At 42.2% G+C, this 26,847-nt stretch overlaps 1 protein-coding gene across 7 annotated transcripts in view; it reads right to left on the minus strand.

Annotated features, from left to right (window-relative positions):
* The window catches only part of DOCK3 (dedicator of cytokinesis 3), a 257,811-nt gene that overhangs the window by 121,559 nt on the left and 109,405 nt on the right, over nucleotides 1-26,847 (minus strand). For all 7 annotated transcript variants that reach the window (XM_066245908.1, XM_066245906.1, XM_066245904.1 and 4 more), the window contains exons 8-9: nucleotides 23,013-23,054; nucleotides 22,227-22,381 (exon numbers count right to left, since the gene is read on the minus strand). In XM_066245908.1, coding sequence (XP_066102005.1) covers nucleotides 22,227-22,381; nucleotides 23,013-23,054 — 197 coding nt within the window. The remainder of the gene's footprint in view (nucleotides 1-22,226; nucleotides 22,382-23,012; nucleotides 23,055-26,847) is intronic.

The following is a 26,847-nucleotide window of genomic DNA, read 5'->3' on the forward strand; positions in this document are numbered from 1 at the left end:
TTAAAAAGCTTTGGTACATATATACTATGGAATACTACTCAGCCATAAGAAATGACGACATCGGATCATTTACAATAACATGGATGGACCTTGATAACATTATATGGAGTGAAATATGTAAATCAGAAAAAACTAAGAACTATATGAACCCATACATAGAAGGGACATAAAAATGAGACTCAGAGACATGGACAAAAATGTGATGGTAATGGGGGGTGGGGTAGGGGGGTGGGGAGAGGGCAAGGAAGGAGAGAGAGGGGATAGGGGGAGGGGAGGGGCACAAAAAAACATATTGAAGGTGACAAGACAATTTGACTTTGGGTGAGGGGTATGCAACATAATCAAATGTCAAAATAATCTGGAGATGTTTTCTCGGAACATATGTACCCTGATTTATCAATGTCACTGCATTAAAATTAATAAAAATAAGATAAAAAATAATAAAAAGGAAAACAAACCCCTCGGAAACAGTGTCTGTAACATCCCCTGGCTCTCTCATCTCCTTGCTGTCCCCGTCCACGATCGCATTACAACCTCCTCATTTCAGGGCTCCCCAGGGCAAAGCCAATGTACGTGATTCTAAAAGTACTAACTTTTCCTGTGCCCAAAGTCATGTGTGTGCTCACTACACATATGTGGTTTCAGTAAAGGGCCAATAGTAAAAACTGGACTGGAATTGTGAGATATGTTGTAATAACAATTAAACAGGTTGCTCAGTTTGTTCGCTTGTCCATTTAGCCAACAAACAGTCATTAAAGTTCTGCATGCTAAACATGGGAACGCAAACGTAGATGAGATATATACAAGGTGCTTTCTTTCACAGAGCTTGTAGTCCTGGTAAGCAGTTAAAGATGCAGGAATGAAGCTCAGAAGAGATTTGGGCCAGACGGAAATGTGAGATTCTTCAGCCAGGGGGTTAGATGGAAATGAGGAATGCCCATAGAATGAGAAGAATAACGAACACTGGTCAGAATCCTGACGGGCACTGGTATTTAAGAGGTAGGCAAAAGGAGAAAAACTAGACATATAAGGACAAATAGAAAAATAGGAAAAATAAGGAAGACAGTGCAATGCTCTATAAGTCAGGGAAGATATGTCTGGAAGAGGGAGGGGTCAATGAGGTACAAGGCTATTGAGAATCACATGAGACAAGGACAAAATGGTGTCAACTAGATGTCAAGAGATTACTTGTGATTCTGGCAAGAACTGTTTTAGCAAAATAGTAGAAAAAGAGGCCAGAGGTCAGTGGGAGAAGTAAGAAGTGAGGAGCTGAAATGATGTCCAGACCACTCTTTAAAGAACTGCTGGGACCTCATGGAAGGTAAAATTTTTAGTTAAATGGGCCCACTGGGCTAAGGGAGGTCTTGTGTTAGAAGACAGGATAACCCACAGGAATATACTGCATATACTCAACTGACTGTCAATAAAGACATCACAATTCAATAAGGGAGCATAATAATTTCAACAAATGGTGCTGACAACAGATATAAAAAACTGAGCCTTGGCCCTGGCCGGTTGGCTCAGTGGTAGAGTGTCGGCCTGGCGTGCAGAGGTCCCGCGTTCAATTCCCGGCCAGGGCACACAGGAGAAGCGCCCATCTGCCTCTCCACCCCTCCCCCTCTCCTTCCTCTCTGTCTCTCTCTTCCCCTCCCGCAGCCAAGGCTCCATTGGAGCAAAGATGGCTCGGGCGCTGGGGATGGCTCCTTGGCCTCTGCCCCAGGTGCTAGAGTGGCTCTGGTCGCAACAAAGCGACACCCCGGAGGGGCAGAGCATCGCCCCCTGGTGGGCAGAGCGTCGCCCCTGGTGGGTGTGCTGGGTGGATCCTGGTCGGGCGCATGCGGGAGTCTGTCTGACTGTCTCTCCCGGTTTCTAGCTTCAGAAAAATACAAAAAAAAAACACCCCAAAAAACAAAAAAAAACCTGAGCCTTGATTCTTGCCTATAAAAAATTAACTTGAATGGACCATAGACTTAAACATAAAAGCTAAAAGTATAAAACTGTAAGAATTTTTGTATATCTTGTTCACAAATCTATTTCCATATTTAGCACACAATAAAAAATTCAAGCAAATATCATAAATCACAACAAAACAATGAACTGGACTTTATCAATCAAAACCATCTTCTCTTTGAAAGACAGTATTAAAAAAAAGACAAATATAAGCTGAAAGGAAATATTACACTCATCTAAGAAAGGACTGAAATGAGATGAACATATAAAGATCTCTCAGAACTCGTAAGTTAAAAAGATAAAAATAAAAGATCTAAACAGACCCCTCAAAGGAACACACAGGGATGGCAAATAAGCTCCAGAAAACATCATTATGACTAACAATGTCATTAGTCATTAGAGAAAAGCAATTTAAAAGCACAGTGAGATACCACTGCACACCTACTAGAATGGCTAAAATTAAAGATTAAATACACCAAGGGTTGGTGAGAATGAGATCAACCAAAACTCTCATAAACTGTTAAGAGGAATACAAAATAGTATAGCCACTTTGGAAAATAACCTGACAGGCTTCTTTTATTGACTTTATTGGGGTGATACTAGTCAATGTAATTATACAGGGTTCAGGTACCAATTCTGTAACACATCTTTGCATACTGGATTGTTTGCTCACCCCACTAAGTACAGTCTTCTTCCATCACCATTTACACCCCATACTCTCCTTCACTTCTCCCCTCCCAGCAATCAACACACTGTTGTCCATGTCCATGAGGTTTTTTTTTCCTTTTTGCTCCACTCCACCTCCTCCCATGCCCTGCCCACCCCTCCCCCCATAGCTGTCAGCCTGTTCTCTCTCTATGAGTCTGTCTCTATTTCACTTGTTACAGTTTCTTATAAACATACATTAACTATATGACTCAACAGGTTTACTCCCAGGAATTTACTCAAGAGAAATGAACACACACATCCACACAAATACCTGCATGTGAATGTTTATAGCAGCTTTATTCATGAAGGCCAAAAACTGCAAAGAAGATGTCAATGTCTGAGTGAAAACTATGCACTCTTAAAAAAGAAAATGTAAGTATAAATCTTCATAATCTTGGATTATGTAATTGTTTCTTAGACAGAACACTGAAAGGCACATGCAACCAAAGAAAAAAAAAGATAACCTGGACTTCATCAAAATTAAAAACTTTTCTGCTACTAAGGACATTATCAAGAAAGAGAAAGAGAAAGACAATCTACAGAATGGAAGAATACATTTGCAAATAAAGAACCTAGGCCATATAAAGAACTCTTATGACTCAATTATAAAGGACAGATACTTCTCCAAAGAAGATAAACAAATGGCCAGTAAGGACCTGAAAAGATGTCCAATATCATTAGCCATTAGAAAAATGCAAACCAAACCCACAATGAGGGTACTACTTCACTCCCACTAGAATGGCTTTAAAAGACAAGTAATAGTAAGTGTTGACAATGGGATGGGGAAACGAACCATCACAGACTGCTGGTGGAAATAAAAAATGGTACACCCACTTTAGAAAACAGTCTGGAGGGTCCTCAAAAGATTAAACGTGGTTTAATATATGATCCAGTAATTCTCCTCAGTATATATACAAGAGAAATGAGAATATATGGCCACACACAAACTTTACATGAATGTTCATACCAGCATTATTAATAACAGCCAAAGGTAAAAACAATCAACATATCCATCAAGAAATGAACGGGATAAATAAAACATGGTTGGTATATCAATATAATAGAATATTATTCAGCCATAAAAATGACTTCTGGATACATACTACAACGTTAGATGAACCTCAAAAACCATTATGCTAAGTGACTGAAGCCAGTCACAAAAGATTACATTTTGTAAAATCCTATATCTATGAAATATTCAGAATAGGCAAATTTATAGAGACAGAAATTAGATTTAGTGGTTGACCAGGGTTGGAGGTTTGGGAAAAAAATGGGGTGAGTTCTAAAGGGTATATGAAATTTCTTCTAGGGGTGATAAAATTGTTGTAAAATTGACAGTGATAATGGTTACACAACACCTATAATATATAATATTAAGAGCCACTCATTGTACCTTCTGAATAAATGAATCTTATTTTATGTGAATTATATCTTATAAAAAGCATTTGCAAAACAAAAGAAAAACAAAAACACAGCTAACCTTTTCAAGAACTAATCTTGCTCTCAGATAAAAAATCCTATCGTTAAGATCTGCAAGGCCTATGTAGATCACTTGACACGTCTCACTCAAGCCTTTCACGCTTGCTCCTCTCCACACATACTGGCCTTCTAGATTCACATTTCTTGAACAAGCCAAGCTTATTGCCTTAGGACCTTTGTACGTGCTGTTAACTCTGCCTGGAATGCTGTTCTTTCAGCCCAAGTACTTTAGCTCACATGACAGTTTCCCAGAGAAGACAACTTTGAGGATGTCAGCAAAAGCAATACTTCTCACCCCCTATCCTCTCTTCCTTACAGCATTTGGCACAAACTCATTATTTTCTTTTTTTCTTTGTTTATTACCTTTCTCTTACACAACAGAATAAACTCCCTAAAGACAAAGGCTCTTATCCACTGCTCTATTTCTAGTACTTTCAAGAGCCGAGGTGCTCAATAAATGTTGAATGAATAAAAGTGGAAATTCCCTGAAGAACTGCATGTGGTGTGTGGTGAAGCTTGCTGATGAAAGTCACCAGTATTGATGGATGGCATCGCCATCACACTATGCAGAAACACTGATGAGCCAATAGGGAGCAAACAAGATGGTCGGTACAAATCAACCTTAAATTTGGTGGCCAACGGCCCTGGCTGGTTGGCTCCATGGTAGAGCACTGGCCCAGCTTGTGAAGTCCCGGGTTCAATTCCCGGTCCGGGCACACAGGAGAGTGCCCATCTGCTTCTCCACCCCTCTCCTTCTCACTTCTCTCTCTTCCCTTCCTTCAGCCATGGTTCAATTGGAGCGAGTTGGTCCCAGGTGCTGAAGATGGCTCCATGGCCTCATCCTCAGGCGCAAAGAAGAGCTCAGTTGCTGAGCAATAGAACAACGCCCCAGATGGGCAGAGCATCACCCCCTAGTGGGCTTGCCGGTTGGATCCCAGTCGGGCGCATGCAGGAGTCTGTCTCTGCCTTACCGCCTTTCACTGAATAATAGAAAAAAAAAAATGGTGGCCAAGGACTGAGAAGCATCAAGTATGTCGTGGCAGAGAGTTTCCCAGTGGCTCTTAACATACATGTTCTCCATTTCTTCTTGAGCAGCCAGATAGACTACACTTCTCAGCCTCCCTTACAGTTGGGGGACACTGAAATGTTGATGAAAGTGACATGCCCCTCTTTCAGGCTTAGCCCTGAACACGTCGTACATGTGTTCCTTGGTGCTCTTTCCCCTTTCAGACATCTGGAGTGAAGATGACCCCCAGAGCAACCTTGGGGTCATGTACTGGTGATGACAGAGTATCCATTAGTCTGAATCCCTGTTTGGAGCTGCTAGACACCCACAGAGGAGGATGCTACTTGGAGGGGCTACACCAAGCTCTGGTCCAAAATCAAAAGGGTAAATAAAGCAAATTCTGTGTGAACAGAGTTGCTGGCCCCATCGGAACCCCAAGAACTTGTCTTTCTTCTGCACAGTGAAAGGAGGTCACTACGGCGACCTCCACAGTGCTCCCTGACCTTCCTGTTTCCTAGAGTCCTCCATGCTTCCGGTTTCACCTGACCTTCTTCACAATTTGTCAAACATTCAAAATAACTTTTTTTTTCATTTCAAAGGGCTTTAGGTATAAATATAATTATTTCCCATTTTGCTAGCTTCTACAAAATATATGATAAATAAACAATGTTTTGTTTACATCCATCCGATGTTTCCTGATAACAGTTCATTAGAACACAGACAGGTTTCTGTCCTCTAGTACTTCTCAGAAGCTTAAAATATCGCTATATGTTACCAGGGGGAAGGGATTATAGTGGAGGGGAATGGGGGGAGGGGGAGGGAGAGGAGTAAAGAGGGACAAATATAAGGTGATGCAAAATGATTTGATTTTGGGTGTTGGGTATACAGCATAATCAACAGTTCAAATGGTATAGAAATGTTTACCTGAAACCCATGTACTCTTATGGATCAATATCACCCTGTTAATTTTCTAAATAAAATTTTTTTAAAAAGTACCAATGGGAGAGGTGATATTGTACCCCACATCACTTTTGTGTATGGCAATGGAGTCCGAATGAACCAGTCTGATAACTGCTGATTGAATTCACTAGATTCAACTAAAGCTACTGCAAGTACTCCCATTTCCCAAAGGTGTGAAAAAAAAAAAAACTATGGCCAAGAGAGTAAAATTTATTCATGAAATTTTATAAACATCCACACCTTTACATGAGGGCAACGGGTCAGTTTTTCTCTTAGATAATCTGAATGAGAAAACATTGCCTCTTTCAAGAGAAAAAAAAGAGAGGATGTTAAATTCTTACTCTTGAATAAGCAATGTTGTAGGAGAACTGCTCTACATTTAGTTGTCTTTATGAAGAGCTATGCCTGAACAGTATGTGAAGTTATATTAATTTCATATTATTGAGCAAGTTCTTATAAATGAATTCCATAACTCAAATCTGTGACAAGTCTAACAGTGTCTTCATGTTCAAACCACTTGCTTTTATGAGAGTTCTAATTCATCCACTCCACACACTTTGCCGCTGATGCTAGTGTCCGGTGATGTCCAGTGAGGTGCCAGCCTGTGCCAGGCCCTGAGGCAGAGACTGTCTCAGATCCTCAGGGAGGGTATTTCCTGAAGACTCTGTTCTGGAAATAAGTTCAGGGGAATTCTCTCAACTTTTTCAATTTAATCTCATTTTTCATTTGGTCCTCTGTGGAGACAGATGCCAACTACTCAGCATCTCTCTCATGATAACCTTCCAGGTGCTTAAAACAGGCAAGTAGCCCCAAGGCCATACTATAGGGTACAGCCCAACAGATTAGGAAATCTCTAATATTTCCTCAAAGATTCATTTTCCAATTAGATCTCTTGGCTTTATTTCTCAAGTTCTTCAAGTTTCCCCACTTCATTCTAAAGCCGGAAGAGCAGAAATGCATAAAGGGGTTTCATAAGGCATATCAGTGCTGTGTTTTCAAATTTATTTTTAGTATCAGCTCTCCCCTTCTTTTCAACAAAACCCTGCACCGTTCACCAGCATATGAAGAATTTAAAAGCAGAGATACTCTGGTTGAATCAGAGGTGAAGGGGGGAAGGCAGGGGTAGGAGTCCTTCCCACCTAGGCCTCTCTCCTAACCACCAAACCTGAGACACTTCTGGGCCCCAAGAACACTTCTATAATTACTAATACAATTCAGAGGTTCTTTCTAGCCTTCCTCTTTCCTTTTCATTCTTTCAACAAGCATTTGTGAACTCCTACCATGTTCCAGGAACTTGGCTTGGTGCTAGGAAACAGAAATGAAATGGCCCCAATCCTCAAGGTTCTGAGTCTCTTGGGGGAGAGATACAGAAAACCCAAAATTTGCAGCAAAATGTGAAAATGCTCTAACTGCATAGAAGGGGGTGGACAAGCTCTACGGGGATGAGGGCACACTGCCTAAAGGGCTATTGGACAAATTCTTGCGACACTGTTAGGCTTTCAGCATCTGGTAAGGTGTCATCAGAGATGAAGACAAGGGAGCACCAGCAGGAGAGTGCACCAAGTGCAGACGGAAGCACCAGGCAGCTGTATGGTGGGAGAGGCAGAGCCTGAGTTAAGAGGGCACTGGAGGCCCTGCCAGTTGGCTCAGCGGTCGAGCATTGGCCCGGTGTGTGGAAGTCCTGGGTTTGATTCCAGCCAGGGCACACAGGAGAAGCGCCCATCTGCTTCTCCAACCCTCCTCCCTCTCCTTTCTCCCTATCTCTCTCTTCCCCTCCCGCAGCCAAGGCTCCATTGGAGCAAAGTTGGCCTGGGCACTGAGGACGGCTCCATGGCCTCCGCCTCAGGCACTAGTATGGCTCCAGATGCAGGGGAGCAACGCCCCAAACGGGCTAAGTATCACCCCCTGGTGGGCATGCCGGGTAGATCCTAGTCAGGCGCATGCGGGAGTCTGTCTGCCGCCCCCGCTTCTTTTCTCTTTGGAAAAATACGAAAAAATAAAATAAATAAATAAGAGAAAGAGGGCATTGGAAATCTGGGGAGTGGACAAGGAGGCCACATAACACAGGGTGGACAGATCCACAGTGTGGACTTTATGTGAAAGTTCTCCACACTTGACTATCACAGGAGTACAAGGTAACTTATTAAAAACGCTGATTCCTGGACCCTATCCCAGATCCTCTGGATAAGAAGCTCTAGAGGAGAGAATGTTGGAGAGAGTCCAAGAATCTGTGTTTTAAGAAAGGTTTCAGTTGGTTGTTAGGATTAACAAGTTTGGAAAGCCCCATTGTGGGCCTTAGAGAGGCCGTGAACAGCTATGAGCAGCGGTGTTGACTGCTAAGTCTTTAGAATGATCACTTGGGCTGCAGTGCGAAAGGCAGAATGCTAACACTGAAAATACTCCAGACAACTGGAGCAGTCCTGGGAATCTGCATGCAGTTTGGGGACTGAAGAGTGGCAAATGGATGTGAGATATACTCAGTAGACAGAGCTGATCCAATTTAGAAGTTGATCAACTGTAGTTGCATCAACCAGAGAAGACACAAAAGGCAGAGGCAGCTCAGATGTGCATGCTGACTTTGAGCTCTCTGTGAGATGTGCAGGTAAAAAGAAAACAGCTGAGGCCCAGGAATAGGGCTGGGTGGGAGGTCCAGCTCCGCCCTCATCAGCATGCCAGAGAAGCAGTAATGGCGGCCACTGGGCATTTTCTGTGTACCAGGCATTGTTTACAAGGTGTTTCTTTTCTTGCCCAATTGCATTTAATCCTAATAGTGTTCCACCTCTGGAAAAAACTCAGTCAGAGGGGTCAAATACCTGGCTCAAGACCAGAAAGCAGAAAGAATGGTCAAGCTGGAATTCTAATCTCAATCTGTTGGACTCCCAAGCCCATGCTTTACCTGTATTTCAATTTATGAAATGAGCATTGAAAGAAAAGTGGTGTGTGTGTGTGTGTGTGTGTGTGTGTGTGTGTGTGTGTAGGGGGATGAAGGGTTCTATGGGCAGATACAGCTGCAAACCACATCTTGACCTAGAGATGCGTGGTGCGTGTCCGCATGTGCTCAGAGAGTTGCTGCATGACGGAATCCCACCTAGCCTCAGGATCCCTAGTATGCTGAAGGGCAACTCGTCCTTCTGATTACAGGGGGTATGCCAAGCCTCATTCCAGCTCTGCTGGTGCTGAAGGTCATGGCCCTCCTACCCAGGAGACAGAGAGGATGGGGCAATGCTTTGCCTGATTTGTAGCAAACAGAGACTCTTGAATGACAATCCTCCAAAACATATTATTTTCATTTTCTCTAAAGCAAAAGAGACACATAAGTAAAATTGCTATTACATATTCTCAAATATAGTTATAGCATTTTTATACTTATATAACCCCTACAGGGTCTTTAGAAATCACACATTTTTCACAAAAATGAACTAAATGGAAACTTTTTTTTTGTTGGTCCCCCCCCCCCTTTTTTTGTATTTTTTTCTGAAGCTGGAAAAGGGGAGAGACAGTCAGACAGACTCCCACATGCGCCCGACCGGGATCCACCCGGCACACCACCAGGGGCGACGCTCTGCCCACCAGGGGGCGATGCTCTGCCCCTCCGGGGCGTCGCTCTGTTGCGACCAGAGCCACTCTAGCGCCTGGGGCAGAGGCCAAGGAGCCATCCCCAGCGCCCGGGCCATCATTGCTCCAATGGAGCCTCGGCTGTGGGAGGAGAAGTGAGAGACAGAGAGGAAGGAGAGGGGGAGGGGTGGAGAAGCAGATGGGCGCTTCTCCTGTGTGGCCTGGCCGGGAATCGAACCCGGGACTCCTGCACGCCAGGCCGACGCTCTACCACTGAGCCAACCGGCCAGGGCCCTAAATGGAAACTTAATGATCAATTATGGGGGAACTGCTGTTGTTTTTATTCTAATGACTTACGCTCTCACCCCACAATTAGGCACCTAATTCTTTCTTTTTAAATTTTATTTGTTTATTTTAATTTTTATTTTACTGTGTTAACATGGTTTCAAGTGTCCCACTCAAAATAACACCCTCAACTCCCTTCATCGTGTCATTTTTTCTGTTAATACAGTATGGTATATTTATGTCCTTTTCCTTTTTCTGTGGCTTAGTTATGCTCTTATATTCTAGACCAGGAGTCAGGAATCTATGGCTCGCGACCCAGATGTGGCTCTCTTGATGGCTGCATATGGCTTGCAGACAAATCTTTAATAAAAAAATAATGTTAAAAATATAAAACATTCTCATGTATTACAATCCATTCATTTCCTACCACTCATGTTCATGGCTGCGGGTGGCTGGAGCCAATCACAGCTATCCTCTGGGACAACACCAAATTTTTATGGGATAATGCCTAACGAACACGGGTTGTTGTATGGCTCTCACGGAATTACTTTTTAAAATATGTGGCGTTCATGGCTCTCTCAGCCAAAAAGGTTCCCAACTCCTGTTCTAGACTATGATTTTACAGCTGTGTTAGGATAGGTAAGTGACTTAGGCTAGGGTATGTTTCGACTTACACCAAAATTCGGGTTTGTTACTGTTGTAGGAATGGAACTATGTTGCAACCCAAGAACCCCCTGTATGCTTATTTGGGGCTTCCCTTTTTTTTTTCTTAAGTCTGGTAAAAGGTTTGTCAATCTTGTTTAACTTTACAAATAACTAGCTCCTGGTTTCATTGATCTTTTGTATTTTTTTTTTAGCCTCTATGTCATTTATTTCCACTCTGATCTTTATTATTCCCTTCCGTCTACTTTCTCTGGGCTTTATTTTTTATTCTTTTTATAGTTCTTTTAGGTGCAGGGTTAGATTGTTTATTTGAGCTTTTCCTTGCTTCTTAAGGTATGTCTGTACTGCTATAAACTTCCCTCTCAGGACTGCTTTCTCTGTGTCCCAGAGATTTTGGGTTGTTGTATGTTCATTTGTCTCAAGGAAATTTTTTATTTCTTCCTTGATCTCATTGTTAACCTATTTGTTATTTAATAACTTGCTATTTAGCCTCCAAGTTTTAGAATGTTTTTCAGTTTTTCTATTGTAGTTGATTTCCAGTCTCATGCCATTGTGGTCAGAGAGGGCGCTTGATATGATTTCAATCTTCTTAAATTTACTGAGACTTGTTTTGTGTCCTATCATGTGTTCTATCCAAGAAAATGTGCCATGAGCACTTGAAACTAATGTATATTCTGCTGTTTTGGGATGAAATGTTCTAAAGATATCAATTAAATCCAGTTGATCTAGTGTGTCATTTAAGGCTGCTGTTTCTTTGTTGATTTTCTGTCTGGAGGATCTATCCATTGATGTTAAAATCCCCTACTATTATTGTATTGCTGTCAATCTCACCCTTTATGTTCATCAAAATCTGCTTTATATATATATATACTTCTCACAAAAATTAGGGGAGATTTTATAGCTTCATATTCATTTTTTCAATATCCCCTAATTTTTGTGAGCAGTATATTTAGTTGCTCCTATATTGGGTGCTGTTGGCTCTTTTGTGAGTGGAGTTATTTAGCTCTTCAGGCTGTCTGGCCCTCCTTGACCAAGTGTTTAGACACTGTGCAGTGTCTGTCCTATGGGGCACAGTTATTCTCAGCAGGGTCTGGTGCCTGTTGGACTCCTCTTTTTGGTATGCCGTTTGTGTGGCTAGCTGAGTCTGGCATTGTTGTGGTCTGCCACCCACTCCTGGTTGTGTTGGTTCTGGGTCCTACTGGGCAGGGTTTGGGTATGGGCTGGTGTCAGACGTTGTCTGTAACCCGCCGTGGGCTACCTGTCTGGAGCTACTGCTCTATTCACTGTTTGTGTCTGCATTTTCTGTGCCCGGGTAGTGTGGGAGGGGCCAAACTGTGTATAAAGATCAGCTTCTTCCTGCTTAGAGCTGACAGCAGCTCTGTAAAAGGGCCTGAGTTCCTTAAGATTTGCCTCCACTTTTCAGCAGCTCCACCTCCTCTTGCAGCTGCCTGGTCTTCCCTCCGAGTCTTCTGTAGAAAGACTGTGGTGTGGGCTCAGACTGGCCTCGCCAACCAACCCCTCTACAGACTGCAAGCTTGGTGGGTTAGGGCAGCTGAGGTCAGGATGATCATGTTAGTGGGACCCCCTGCTTCAGGTGCCTCTTGGTCAGGAGCTCATATGGGGAAAGTGGTCCCTACTCCAGGGCCTAATCCCTCAGCTACTGCTAGATATCCTAATTCTATTTCTCTCCAGCAAAGTAAGTGGCAGGTTCAGGTTGGGTGGGGCCAACAACCCCCTCTGCAGAAGTCCTTTCAGCTGGGGAGGCCCAGGTCTCAGGGAAGAAGACTGAGAGAGTCTTCCACTGGGGCTGATTGCACTCCTGCCCCCAGGAGGCGGCTAAGCCCCTTGACCAGTCCCAACAACAGGCGCCACGGAAGTCACATTTGAATGTCTATGCTCTAAGCCTCTCTCCCTTCTCCTGTGGAACTTAGCCCAGTGGGGCAGGATATCCCAAAACCTGCACCAGCTAACTGTTAAGTTCTACCTCATCCAAGGCGTGCAAGCTGCTGTGTGGGTGTTGACCACAGGAAGCAGAATTTTGGCCTCAGTGGGTTTTGTGTCTGATGCACTTGTCCTTTGGATACGCTGCTAGAAAGACTAGTTGGTCCTGCTTTTATGCAGTCTGTAGCTGGCCACTGGATGTGTTGGTTCTGGACACAAGAGGGAACCTGGGGCAGACCACTGTAAGACACTGCCTGTGAATGGCCCTCAGTAACTGTTTTGGAGGTATAAGCAAACCTGAGTTTGTGGCTGCCTCTGCTGGGCCCAGGTACACATGGGAGGACCAAGGTGCACAAGCTAGGCTTTTACCAGCCCCAGGTCTGGGGTCAAGTCAGCAAAAGGCCCAAGGTTCCCTGAGATTCGCCTCCTGCTGCCTCTGTCTGCTCTTTGTTAGCATCTATTGAAGTGTAACTGCTAGTGACAAATTCTCTGCTTTCCTTGCTCTGAAAATGTCTTTTCATCTTCATTTTTGAAAGATTTTTTTTTACTAGATATATAATTTTGTGTTTGTCCTTCAAAAGACAAACCAATGTTTTTCTACTATCTTCTGGTTTTCTACTATATCTCCTACTATCTCTGTGGTTTCTGATAAAAAGCCTATCACCACTTGAATTGTTATTTCCCCATATGCAATCTGTCATTTTTATGAGCTGTTTTTAAGATTTTCTTTTTGGTTGGTTTTATGAAGTTAGACTATAGTGTGTCATATTGATCCTGTTTAGTGTTTGATGGTCTTCTTGAATCTGTAAATTTATGTCTTTCACAAAATTTGAGAAGTTATTTGCCATTATTTCTTCAAATGCTTTTGTTTTTGCCCCTTCTTTTGTTCTTAAATTCCAATGCAGGCTTTTTGAAAATCTTACCCTAAGGCTTTGCTGTTTGTTTTGTTTCAATACTTTTTCCTCTCTTCTTTAGACTGGATTGTTTACATTGGTCTTCAAATTCACTGATTATCTCTGTTGCCATCTATTAATTATCACTGATATTTTTATTCCTAATATGCTTAATACGATTTTATATTTTTCAGTTCTAAAGTTTCCATTTGATATTAAAAATACTTTCTACTTTTCTGTTGAAGTTTTACTATCCATTCATTCATTGAATACATTATAATCACTGCTTTAAAATCCTTGTCTGCTAATTATTTCATGACTGATCTCTGTTGACATCTTTTCCCCTGAGAATGGGTCACATTTTTCTGGTTCTATGCCTCATACGTTTGGACTGTATCCTGGACATTGTGATTGTTGTGCTATTGAGACTTCAAACTCTCATATTTTTTCTGAAGAGGGTTAGTATTTTTATTTTAATAGGGAATTAACTTGGTTAGACTTCATCTGTTATCTGTTTCTCTGGTGACTGATGGCAGGTCAAAGCTGTTTTCTTTTAGCCTTAGCTGCTAGCTGCTTTGAATTTGCCTTGCTTATGTGTAGTTCAGGGATCAGCGAGTGACATGGGCAGATTCATTCACGAAACTTGGAATCCTGCATCTCCTGCTTTCCCCTTACAGGACTCCCTTCAGTGGCCATGCTTATCCCAGGTGCCATCTCTTGGTTCCTCAGGCTGAAAATATGGCCAGCTCTCTACTGGAGTTTTGGCTACCCTGTGCTTTGCTGACATGACAGCTCAGACTCAAATCACAAAAACAGAAAACTCACCCTGTGTTGGTCCTTTTCTCCAAGTGTTTGCTCCCCTCCAATATATGCCTGCTTTTATTTATTCTGTAGAACTTTAAGATGGTTGTTTCTGTATTTTACCTGGTGTTAGTAAACTGGGAGGGCTGGCCTGTTAGATCATTCTACCATACCAGAAATAAAACCAGCATCATTCTACCCTTTCTATTTATTTATTTATTTATTTTTAGAGAGGGAGAGAGACAGAGAGAGAGAAGTAGGGAGGAGCTGGAAGCATCAACTCCCATATGTGCCTTGACCAGGCAAGCCCAGGGTTTCAAAGCGGTGACCTCAGCATTTCCAGGTCGACGCTTTATCCACTGCGCCACCACAGGTCAGGCTCATTCTACCTTTAAAATAACCCAAACCCAAGCCACTATCACATCTCATCTAGATTACTGCAAAGGCCTTCTATCTAGTTTCTTTATTTATCCTTAAGTGTCCAAGGGTGAAGGCTAACTGTAACTTCATCCCTTAGCTCTACCTCATTAATCGGAAAGCCTTTGAGATCCAAGGATAAAAGGATAGTAGAAAAGAGGTCTCTCCCTGCAAGACAGCCTCATGGCACAGTCACCTTCTCAGTAAGGCCAATCTTAACTACCTTATTCAAAACCATGAATTCTCCTTCAAACTTTATGTTTTCTATTCTATAACATCTATCCCTCTAAATATACTATATGATTTACTTATTTATTATATCTATTGACTGACTCACCTCTACTAAACTCTAAGCGTCATGAGGGCAGAAATTTTTCTGTTTTATTCACTGCTATATTTCTAGAGCCTGTAATTGGAAGCACATAGTAGGTAGAACATAAACATTTGATTCATTAATAAATTACTATACCAATCTACTATAACTTCAACCGCTGATGACCCTTAATTCTCCACATTCCATTCTAGGCAGAACATAATGCTTATATCAGAAGCACTACGCATTCTATTCTACTTTGTACTGTGTGCTATGGTCTAGATTAGTGGTCGGCAAACTCATTAGTCAACAGAGCCAAATATCAACAGTGCAACAATTGAAGTTTCTTTTGAGAGTCAAATTTTTTAAACTTAAACTATATAGGTAGGTACATTCCTTATTGAGGTAGCGCCCGCACGTGATATTTTCTGAAAGAGCCACACTCAAGGAGCCAAAGAGCCACATGTAGCTCGCGAGCCACGGTTTGCTAACCAGAACCTATCTTGTTCATAACCCGGGGACTGCCTAGATACCTATCTTTTACGATTATTAACTATTATTTTAATATATTTAACAATTACCACATAATTACCTACCTCAAAATAGTACAGTCTTCCTCTAGAACAGAATTTGTGTTATCCGTATTTGGTTCTACATAGATAACACTTACCTTTTCTATTATGTGAATTTCCTTATTCACAGGAGGAGTATTATTGTGTAACTGACTTGTTTTCTCTATAGCACTGGTGTGCCTGTTTATGTACCTGGTTCTCTCCCTGGCCCTTACAAATTTAGCAGAGCACTCTAAAGCCTCAGGGCGCCAGTGATTGATTTCATCACTTAACTGGCTGTCCCCAAGGAGTTGGCCCCTTGAGTGTGGCTCTTCCACAGAATACCATGTGTGGGCGCTACCTCGATAAGGAATGTACCTACCTATATAGTTTAAGTTTAAAAAATTTGGCTCTCAAAAGAAATTTCAAACGTTGTACTGTTGATATTTGGCTCTGTTGACTAATGAGTTTGCCAACCACTGGTCTAGACAAAACAGAAGCAAATTTCTTATAAACAAAGAACTCAAAGAACCTGATCATTTCTTTCATACTTTTTATCCAGACTCTGTAGGATATTGTATAAAATAAATTTTCTCCAGCCTGACATCTAGACTCAGAATATAATGAGACTAATGAGAGATGAGATACAGAGGACAGCAATTTCTGATCTTATTCTCAGATTTTAAAAAATAGGTTTAACCACAGGCCAATGTACATATCTAAAGAGAAAGTTTCACTTCACCTTCCGCCTACCAGATTTTCCCTCTAGTGTTTCTGAGCATGAGCTGATACCTTGAGCATATATGTAGAAGCATGTTGAGCTGGCTTGACCACTGGAATGAAATACAGTGGTCCCCTTAATACAGTTGCCCCCTAAACAATGTGGGAACTAGGGGTACCAATACTTCCCCCTCAGCCTTGCCACAGTAAAAAATCCGCATATAACTTTTGACTCCCCAAAATTTAACTACAGTCATGCCTCAGTATCTAGAGCGGTTCTAGACCCTTCCCTCACCATGGATACCCAAATCTGCAGATGTTCAAGTCCCTTATATAAAATGGTATAGAACATGCATACAGAAAGCCCTTTGCCATCTGAAGATGTGAAACCCAGGAATCTGGAAGGCCAACTGTATATTTATTGAAGAAAACAGATGTATAAGAGGACTCACATAGTTAAAACCCGTGTTGTTCAAGGATCAACAGTCACCAGAGCTAGGGTTCTAGCTCCTCTTTATTCCAGCTGGGACTCAGAAAATCCCTGGGGGGCTGTGGGGAGTAGGCTGAAGTCTATGGCCCAGCCCAAGTTAAGAGAGGCTAGACCACACCATAGGCCCTGAGTGGAAAGACTGAACTGCGGGACCATAACCCACTACCTGAGCTCTTATAGATGAGCTCCAGTTGCAGTGTAAGACATGACCTCTTTTGCAGAGGGAAGCAAAACTGTCTGACTTAATAAACAATGTTCTCCCCATCATTTTAAAAGAAATTTCTCTCAGGGGCACCTAAGATTTTCACAGAGGCAGATTATCGCACTTGGGGAGAATGCTTCACTCTCAGCCAGAGCTCTCTACTTCAATTACAAAAGCAGCTGATTTTCAAGGAAAAGTTTATTCTACACAAGGGTATTTTGAATGCTGAGTAAACTCCAGGAGAATAAGAAATGAGGCTTTTCAGCTTGTTTTGCACAGCATCTGTAAAAAGATGGCTAGCATAAGTGTTTTCATATGATAATCAAGTTTTTGAGGGCAATTTTGAGGGCAATTTAGCATACCTAAGGCCTAATAGAAAAACCCGGCATAGAAAAGACTCTTCAGGGACAGCCAGTTAAGTGATGAAATCAATCACTGGCGCCCTGAGGCTTTAGAGTACTCTGCTAAATTTGTAAGGGCCAGGGAGAGAACCAGGCACATAAACAGGCACACCAGTGCTATAGAGAAAACAAGTCAGTTACACAATAATACTCCTCCTGTGAATAAGGAAATTCACATAATAGAAAAGGTAAGTGTTATCTATGTAGAACCAAATACGGATAACACAAATTCTGTTCTAGAGGAAGACTGTACTATTTTGAGGTAGGTAATTATGTGGTAATTGTTAAATATATTAAAATAATAGTTAATAATTATAAAAGATGGGTATCTAGGCAGTCCCTGGGTTATGAATGAGATAGGTTTGTAGGTTTGAAAATGTTTAAGTATTTATATGCACAGAAAAGTAAAAATAAATACTATGATAAGAAAACATCTAAGTTGCATTTAACAGGTAAACATACCTGTTCCAACTTACATACAAATTCAACTTAAGAACAAACCTACAGAACCTCTCTTATTCATAACCTAAGGACTGCCTGTATATGTACACAATTTTTAAAATGTGTTTATGATACCAAAAGCAATTACTGAAAAAATAGAAATACTGGATTTCATCAAAAGTAAAAACTTTTGCATTAAAGCCCTTATTAAGAAAGTAAAAAAACCCCTATAGAACAGGAAAAAATATTCTTAAATCATATGTATATCTGATAAGGGTCCAGTATCCAGAAAATATAAAGAACTTTTATAACTCAATAAAACGTCAAACAAATGATCCAATTAAAAATGGTTGAAGGGTGCTGCCAGTACAGTGGGGGAAATCTACCCGCATGTGCACAATTACAATATAGTATCTAGTAATGGGACAACGCTAGGTACAGGCTGTTTTCATGGACACAATGAAGTTCCAGGGTCGGATTTCGCTCATAAATATCGAGAAAGGGCCTGACCAGGCGGTGGCGCAGTGGATAGAGCGTCTAACTGGGATACAGAAGGACCCAGGTTCGAGACCCGGGCAGAGCTCATCTGGCTTGAGCAAAAAGCTCACCAGCTTGGTCCCAAGGTCGCTGGCTCGAGCAAGGGGTCACTCAGTCTGCTGAAGGCCCGCGGTCAAGGCACGTATGAGAAAGCAATCAATGAACAACTAAGGTGTCACAACAAAAAACTGATGATTGATGCTTCTCATCTCTCTTCGTTCCTGTCTGTCTCTATCTCTCTCTATAAAATAAATATCGAGGAAGGTTTCATGAAGTTGAGTTTTAAAGAATGGGCAGGAGTTTACCAAGCCAACAGAGGTAGGGGAGCATGAAAGAGCAAGCATGTTTAGGGAAAGAAAAGGAAGTCACCAGGAGTAAAACAGGATGCATGAAATAAGGTTAGAGAAGTAGGCAGGATTACATCATGTTGGGCCTTTCTTGCCATGCCAAATAAGAAGGGCTGTAGGCTAAGTGGGAGCTGACACAACAGTTTGTATTTTTCAAAGAGAATTCTGGGGTGACAGGAGAAAATCTTAGGGTAGGAAGATGGTAGATTCAGGGAGTCTCTGTTTGGGGAAAAATGTAAAGAACCTGGTATGACAGTGGGGATGGAGTGGGTAAGTGATTTGATTGATATTTGGGAGACAGAAGGTAACAGAATACAGTGATTAATTGTGAAGGGAAGGAAATAGAGAGGAACCTATGAGAATTTCTAAGGTGCTGACATGGATCTCTGAGCAAACGGTAATGCCTTTCGATGCTTTTGATTTAAGGGGCATAGGTGGAAGTATATCTGTGAGGAAAGAAAATGAATTCTGTTTTGATGTGTTGAGGTAGGAATGCCTGGGGAACACTCAACGGCAGAGCTCTGGTAGGAAAAAGGAAATAAGGACCCAAAGCTCAAGGGAGAGCTCTTAGTCAGAGATTGGGATTTCAAGGCTAAATAGTTATGATTCGGTCCAGAATAATGAAATGCCACAAAAAGTAGAGCTGCCAACGCCCGGCAGCTGCTGCTTCTTCCCTCTGCAGATCATCTAATGCTCACCAGTCAAGATGTATCACAATGCACTGCGTGGTTTACAATTTGCCATTCACTTCAGCCCTCCGCCTGCTAGGTTTGCCTGCGCAATCAGCAAAGTGACAAAGTAGAGCAGGGGTTGGGAACCTGGCTCACAAGCCAGATGTGGCTCTTTTGATGGCTGCATATGGCTCGCAGACAAATCTTTAATAAAAAAAAATGTTAAAAATATAAAACATTCTCATGTATTACAATCCATTCATTTCCTACCGCTCATGTTCATGGTTGCGGGTGGCTGGAGCCAATCACAGCTGTCCTCCGGGACAACACCAAATTTTTATTGGATAATGCTTAAGGTACACGGGTCGTTGTATGGCTCTCAAGGAATTACAGTTTAAAATATGTGGTGTTCATGACTCTCTCAGCCAAAAAGGTTTCTGACTCCTGAAGTAGAAGAATATTTGGTCCTCTTTTTAAGCCTGCTCCCTCTGCTCACTTATGTTCTCTGTCACAGAGGTGAGAGTGTCCTGGCAATACTGAAAACTAGACTAGCACAGTCTCTTGACTGGAGACTGGACTAGAAATACTGGATTGGAAAGAGAGCCACACAGGAGGTTCTCCTGAGGAGAAGAAACGATGATACCAATATAGTCGTTTCTGTCACTACTGTGCACCTGATATAAGACAGCCCTATCCTTTCGTGACTTCTGACCACTGCTTTGAGAATATATGATCAATATAATACCTAGTCATGATGAAAGCATAATTATCTAGTAATACCAGCTCAACAGGCTAACATTTTGAGAACCCACACAACTACACAAATTCTAATGAAAAGAACATTTACTGATTAAACCTCAATATAAAAGTCTGCTTATTAGTTCACTCTTTTTTTATTAGTTCACTCTTAAAACTGAATAAAACAGATAATATTGTCAATTAATTACCTTATAGTTTTATTATGTGAATGGAAAGGTGATATGATTTTTCAATATATAGGGATTTTTAAATGACTTAAATATTTTCAGCAACTCTACAAAAAAATTTTCCTTTATATATCTTCTTTTAAAATGTTTTATTGTTTCTTGAGGCTAAATGATAAACAACAAATTCAAATGTGAAACAGCTGGCGTACTGATGACCTTGCGCAGACTGCGAGCCAGAACAGTGAGGTGTCTCTGCGGAGCCTGGACGCTCCCTGCGCCACGAGCCGGCAGCACACGCCCTGGCTGACGCAGTCCCGGCACTCAGGATGACAACATGGCATGCCCTGGTTTTCAAACAGCTAGCCTGGGCCTTCAGTGGTTCCGCAGGGTACTGGGTGGGCCAGGGCACAGTGAGATTCCTGTCACCATTCCCCCTTTCCCTTTACCAGTGGAGTAGTTCTACTTCATCTGTTTCATATATTAAACTTACACAATTTATCTTGAAGAAAGAATGCTTCCACACACACATACACACTAAATATTAAAGGAATAACAAAGTTTACAAGCCTCTGGTCCAGGAGGAAAAGAGGGCAGCGGGAACCTCCGCCCACCCGGAATCCCGGAATCCCGGAATCTCGGAATCTCGGCCCAGACGGAATCAGCCTGCAGTCTTGCCTGTGCGCAGCAGCAGCAGCTGCCTTCGCCACCGCGACTACCTTCCCTGCCACAGCTTTCCTGGAGGCACATCCGGGAGGCCACTGGGGGCAGGACAGTCCAACACGCCCTCCTTAAGGAGTCTTCATCTTATCAGTATGCCAAACTGAAGCACAGTGCTTTATTGTGGGGGAGGGGGGCCCAGCTCAGAGGCGCTATACAACACGTAACACTGATTTTCCTCTGAACTGTGTTATGACTTCCATTTTAAAATTGCCCACCTGTAACATTCAATTAGTAAAGGAACAGTTGCTTTCAAATTTTAAGTAAAATAAATAAATAAATAAATAAATAAATAAAATATTCTTAACACAGAAGGTTACCAAGCAATACAAAAGTATCCCAATGAGCCTGGCCAGGTAGCTCAGTTGGTTAGAGCATCATGCCAATATGCCAAGGTCATGGGTTCGATCCCCAGTCAGGACACATACAAGAATCAACCAACAAACGCATAAGTGGAACAACACATCAGTGTTGCTCCCTCTCTCTCTCAAAATCAAGAAAATTAAAAAAGTATTCCAAGATTTATCTTCTCTCTGCCCCACCCAGAGACAATTATAGAGGAATATTTGGGCTCCCTAAAATTCCACCTCACCCATCAAAGCCGTGCTGACCTCTAAAGGAAAAGAAGCCTAGACAGTCTCTTTGACCCCGCCCCCTTTCAAGGGAAAAGCCTCACTGCCCTGGCAAGATTCATGGAAGCCCCTTTCTGTGCCTCTCCTCCAATCCCAGGCAGGAAGGAGTGATGAGTCAAGCCCCTGCCCTTCAGCCAGGAGGATGCTCTCCCTTCACGGGGCAGGAATGGCTCAGAGGGCTGCAGCCGCCCTCACACAAGACACAGGAGCCTGCTTCTCTGTGCGCCCTCTCTCCCACACGCAGGAGGGCAGAGCCCAAAGCTTCCTGCGTTCTGGAGCGGGGCCTTTTGCAGAATCTGCTTTGTTCTATGTTTCTCTCTGTTTTCTCCAGCACTGAACAGATGCATCCTTTATGCTCCCAGAAGTGGTGACAGCCAAGGCTGGGAATGGAGCTCCCATGTGAGCACAGTCACAGGATCAAGAACAGGCCACCACACGTGCCTTCAGGGTGCACTGGGGTTTGAGGCACAACTTCCCGCTGAGCAAGAGGAGGCTGCTTTATCTTGTTGTGCCAGCCCTGTGCGTCCACCTTCTCTGAAGGCCAGACACACCACCTGTGACCCAGATACACCATCCTAACCCAGAGTCTCAACCTCAGCAGAACTTCTAGTGATTTTTACCTGATCTGCTTCCCTTCTCTCATGTCATACAAGGAAAAGAAGACATCAGCATCTTCCCCAATGGTATTGTAGGTGAAACTCTTCAGGTTGAGGAAGAAGTGATGTGGTACTGGCATCCGACAGGTTTCCCCATGACGTGGGCGCATTGTATCTACCTAACGAGGAAGGCAAAAAACAGTGATTTCTATTTTAGTTATTCATTATATTAATCATAAATAAAGTGAAAACGAAACAACTAATTCCCCTCACACTGAGAGAGACTGGAGGTGTTTTCCCTGCTGTATATATAGTAGGGGTGCTGTGTCAATATGCATGGCTGGAGACAGGTCAAACATGCCGCTGGGAGAAGTAAACAGAGTGACTGAGAGAGAGGAGTGGCGGGTCCCTCTCACGAGTGCCCTCCCAAGCCCTACCAGGCCACAAACAGCTCGATTCTCCAGGGAGCCATTCTCAAAGGCATTTCCTGAAAGATTCTGTCAGGAACCCACACACTTGATTTACACTGAGATGGTAACGGTTTACCCTTCTATGTGACATTTTTATGTTCTTCCAGACTAATTCGTTTCAGCCTCTCAGTCAGTCTCCTTTCTTTCAGCTGTGCTTATGTACATTTGCACAGAGAAGTGGAGACTGGACAAATTTGCTTAAAGGTCAGGGCTCCCTAGATGAAAGGTACCACACAGCCAAAAAGCCAGTGGTGTGTCATTTTCTGGCACATCCCTGTGCTGTGACCTCACAGAAGAATGGGCCGTGAGAAGAGTCTGGAGGCCTGGTTACGCTGCTTACCTGAGATGTGCTTTGCTGCACACTCTGCCGGCTGGATAAATGCTGTGGAAAGAAAGAAAGCAAAATTTACCTAGCTGAAAAGGAAACTTTTATTACGTATCTTCTATATGCTAGGCATTCCGCGATGTCTTTTATATGTATTATATCAGGGGTCGAGAATCTATGGCTCGTGAGCCAGATGTGGCTCTTTTGATGGCTGCATCTGGCTCGCAGACAAATCTTTAATAAAAAAATAGTAACTTTAAAAATATAAAACATTCTCATGTATTACAATCCATTCATTTCCTACTGCTCATGTTCATGGTTGCGGGTGGCTGGAGCCAATCACAGCTGTCCTTCGGGACAACACCAGATTTTTATTGAATAATGCGTAACGTACATGGGTCGTTATATGGGTCTCACAGAATTACATTTTAAAATATGTGGCATTCATGGCTCTCTCAGCCAAAAAGGTTCCTGACCCCTGTATTATATGATGCCATTTCATTCTGATAACCTTGTTAGATAAAGGCTATTCGTGTTTGACAGAGACAGCTAAGGCTCAGCACAAGGAAGCGATTTGCTGAAGTCCACGTAGCAAGAAAAAGGCCAAGTCTGGCTTCAAACCTAAAGCTTCTCCAGCTCAGAGTCCCGGCCACGTCACAGGTGGGACACGCCACTGGATATGTGCTCTGCAATGCCCTCTCACACACCGTCTGTGCCACGGCCTGAGCTATACAATCCAGCTTCTCCTAGCTCTGCACACTGGAGAGGCTCCCTCCCAACATCTCTCCATGCTGCTCCTGTGCTGCTAGCTGAAGGTAGAAGCAGATTCCAAGCCCAGCCTCACGCAAGTAGGTTATGCAACTTCCCAGCCTTGTCTTCCTCTCAGGGTCATCATGAGGCTCAAATTTCAGAATGGAAAGCAGCATGACCTAGTAGTTAAGGACCTAAGTCAGGACACCTGGTTTTAAATCTTGACTCACATCTGTTTCTCATTTGTAAACTGAGGATAACATTTTGTGCTGAACTCAAACTCTTAGGATTTTGTGCAGATTAAGTCAGCACAGTACCTATATTTATAAGTAGTTGATCACTGTTATTTGTAATTAGTATTCTTCTTATTATTGGTATTCTTCTTTGTAATTACACTGCTCACAAAAATTAGGGGATCAGGGCAAGTACAGATACTCTAGTACACTCAGCCTTTTGTATAGTGCATTTTCACCAATGAAATAAAAGTTGGTTTTGCATCACATTTGAATAATCAAACAATTGTCTTTGACTTGTTGTTTGCTTTTCGGATGTCCTTGGTTTTTGTTTAATTTTAAAAAATCAAATGCTTCTTTTTTTATAGCCTCATATTCATTTTGAAATATCCCTTAATTTTTGTGAGCACTATAGTTATTATAGAAAAGTCAGTCACATTTAGAAGTAACCCTTTTCAGAAAAAATGATAGGCTCACAAACATTAGGTTCCTGGCCTTGGTAAATTCAACAGTGAGAGTTTCTCTCCTGCTCCCCTTTGAGCCCTGGAGGTGCGAGACAGAACTCATTTCATAAACTGTTTGACATCATACGGGTACAAAGAATGATTGCTGAGTAGAATGGTTTCATTTCTTTCCCAAATATACACATTTGACCCTGAATAAAACTAAAGCATAAATAAATATTAATTTAAATACATCTCACAAGCTATATTTATTAATTATTAAATATTCATGTACCTTACTAGCTAAATTAGCAAGTTATTATTGACTTACTAATATTTATTCATGGGATTACCTGTTCCCATGATACATTAAATGCATTTGGCCCTCTGTATCCATGGATTTCATATTCATAGATTCAACTAACCACAGATTGAGATATTTTGGGGGGAAAAAATTCCAGGAAGTTCCAAAAAGCAAAAATTGAATTTGCCACCTGCCAAGCATTGTACTGAATTCGCATGAATAAAGTGATGTGTAGGCACACCTTGCTGAAGTCTATATGCAAATACTCTGCCATGTAAGGTAGGGGACTTGAGCATCTGCAGATTTTGCTATTTGTGGAGGATCCTGGAACCAATTCCCTACAGATACCAAGGGATGACTGTAAATTAAAACAGGCCTCCACCAGCTAGGGAAATATCACGTAGAAGATGTATGAACAAAAAAAAAAGTTCAAATATAAAAGAGGCTATAAAAAAGCTTTTTAAAAATCAGGCTTTCAAAATAATAAGATCACATTTTCTATGGTTTACTGACCCATATCCCACTGGGAAGGTTACTAGCCTAAAGTGCTCTCTATGTTTTATTTTACATTCAGAGCTGCACTAAATCATTCTTCTGATGTGAATTTACTAACTCTTAAAAATGACCACCAAGCTTAAATATAAGCATTCAATTAAATTATATATGGAAGTTTATAGCTGATTTCAGTATACAACATCCATGTTGACAATAGCAAGTCATTAGTTCAGAGGCATCAAATCTAAGGAGAACTTCGCAGCCTAACCTGAAAGCACGCCACGCGGTGGCCAGAAAAGGGTATAGGAACTGGCATTCGGGAGTGTTTCTCATAGCACTGTAAGGAAATGGGCATCCTGCTGCCGGGCAGCCTTCAGCTGGCCAGCTGACACATCCCCTACAGAGCCATCATCACCTGTACTTATGTGATTATTATGTTCCCTGTTGGCTACCTAACTCTAGACTTTGTCCCCTCGGGAGCAAAATACCTGTCTTAATCATCTTTATGTCCTGAGTACCTAGGAAAGTACAAAAAATATATAAATTAATTTTAAAATGGATAGACTACAGGCCCTGGCCAGTTGGCTCAGTGGTAGAGCATTGGCCCGGCGTGTGGAAGTCCCGGGTTCTATTCCCAGTCAGGGCACACAGGAGAAGCGCCCATCTGCTTCTCCACCCTTCCCCCTCTCCTTTCTCTCTCTCTCTCTCTCTCTCTCTTCCCCTCCCACAGCCAAAGCTCCACTGGAGCAAAGTTGGCCCAGGCGCTGAGGAGGGCTCCATAGCTTCCACCTCAGGCTCTAGAATGGCTCCAGCCACAAAGAAGCAATGCCCCAGAGGGGCTGAGCATTGCCCCCTGGTGGACATGCCAGGTGGATCCCTGTTGGGCGCGTGTGGGAGTTTGTCTGTCTGCCTCCATGCCCCTTCCCCACTGCTTCTCACTTTGGAAAAATAGAAGAAAAATGCATAGACTACTTTAACTGCTTCTGTCAAATTCTCTCCTGTAGAAAAGTCATTGCCAGCGCTTTCAAATTTCTGTTCCATTTAGTCTACAAAAGTCTTCCAATGTGGGGGAAAGAACGGTGTAGTTAACAATTCCCTCTGTATATGTTGAGAATTCTGTTAGGTATTGTGTGTCTTAGAAGGAAATAAAAGACATCTAGTTAGGATTACCAATGATGTTTGACTGTTAGTAAATAATGTAATAAAATGATTTAAATCCAGAGTTGGAAGTATAAACATCTACTAAAAATATAAATGAGCACCAGAAAAAAAACAGACTAACATGTTATTATAGAAGGATAACAATGTAGCAGGAGATTGTAACATTCTGTTAGGTCTTCCCACAATTTGGAAGCTCTCATATTATGTCATCTTCCAGTGTTCACTTTTCCCAGAGAGGCATGGTTGGTCAAGATCCATACAAATACTTCAGGGTTGCTCTTTGTAGTTTGAGCAGCACCAATTCTCAGCTGCTGAAAGTGGGTTTAGACTTGCTATTATCTGGAAGCAAGAACTGAGGAGCATTAGGGCATCCTTTGGTTCTTGTCATATAGAAAATCCATCGGTGTATTTAAAGAAATTTTTATCAATCACTGTAATTCAACACTTGTATACTTATAAAGGTC

The sequence above is a fragment of the Saccopteryx bilineata genome, chromosome 10, assembly GCF_036850765.1.
Source record: "Saccopteryx bilineata isolate mSacBil1 chromosome 10, mSacBil1_pri_phased_curated, whole genome shotgun sequence".
Lineage (NCBI taxonomy): Eukaryota > Metazoa > Chordata > Mammalia > Chiroptera > Emballonuridae > Saccopteryx > Saccopteryx bilineata.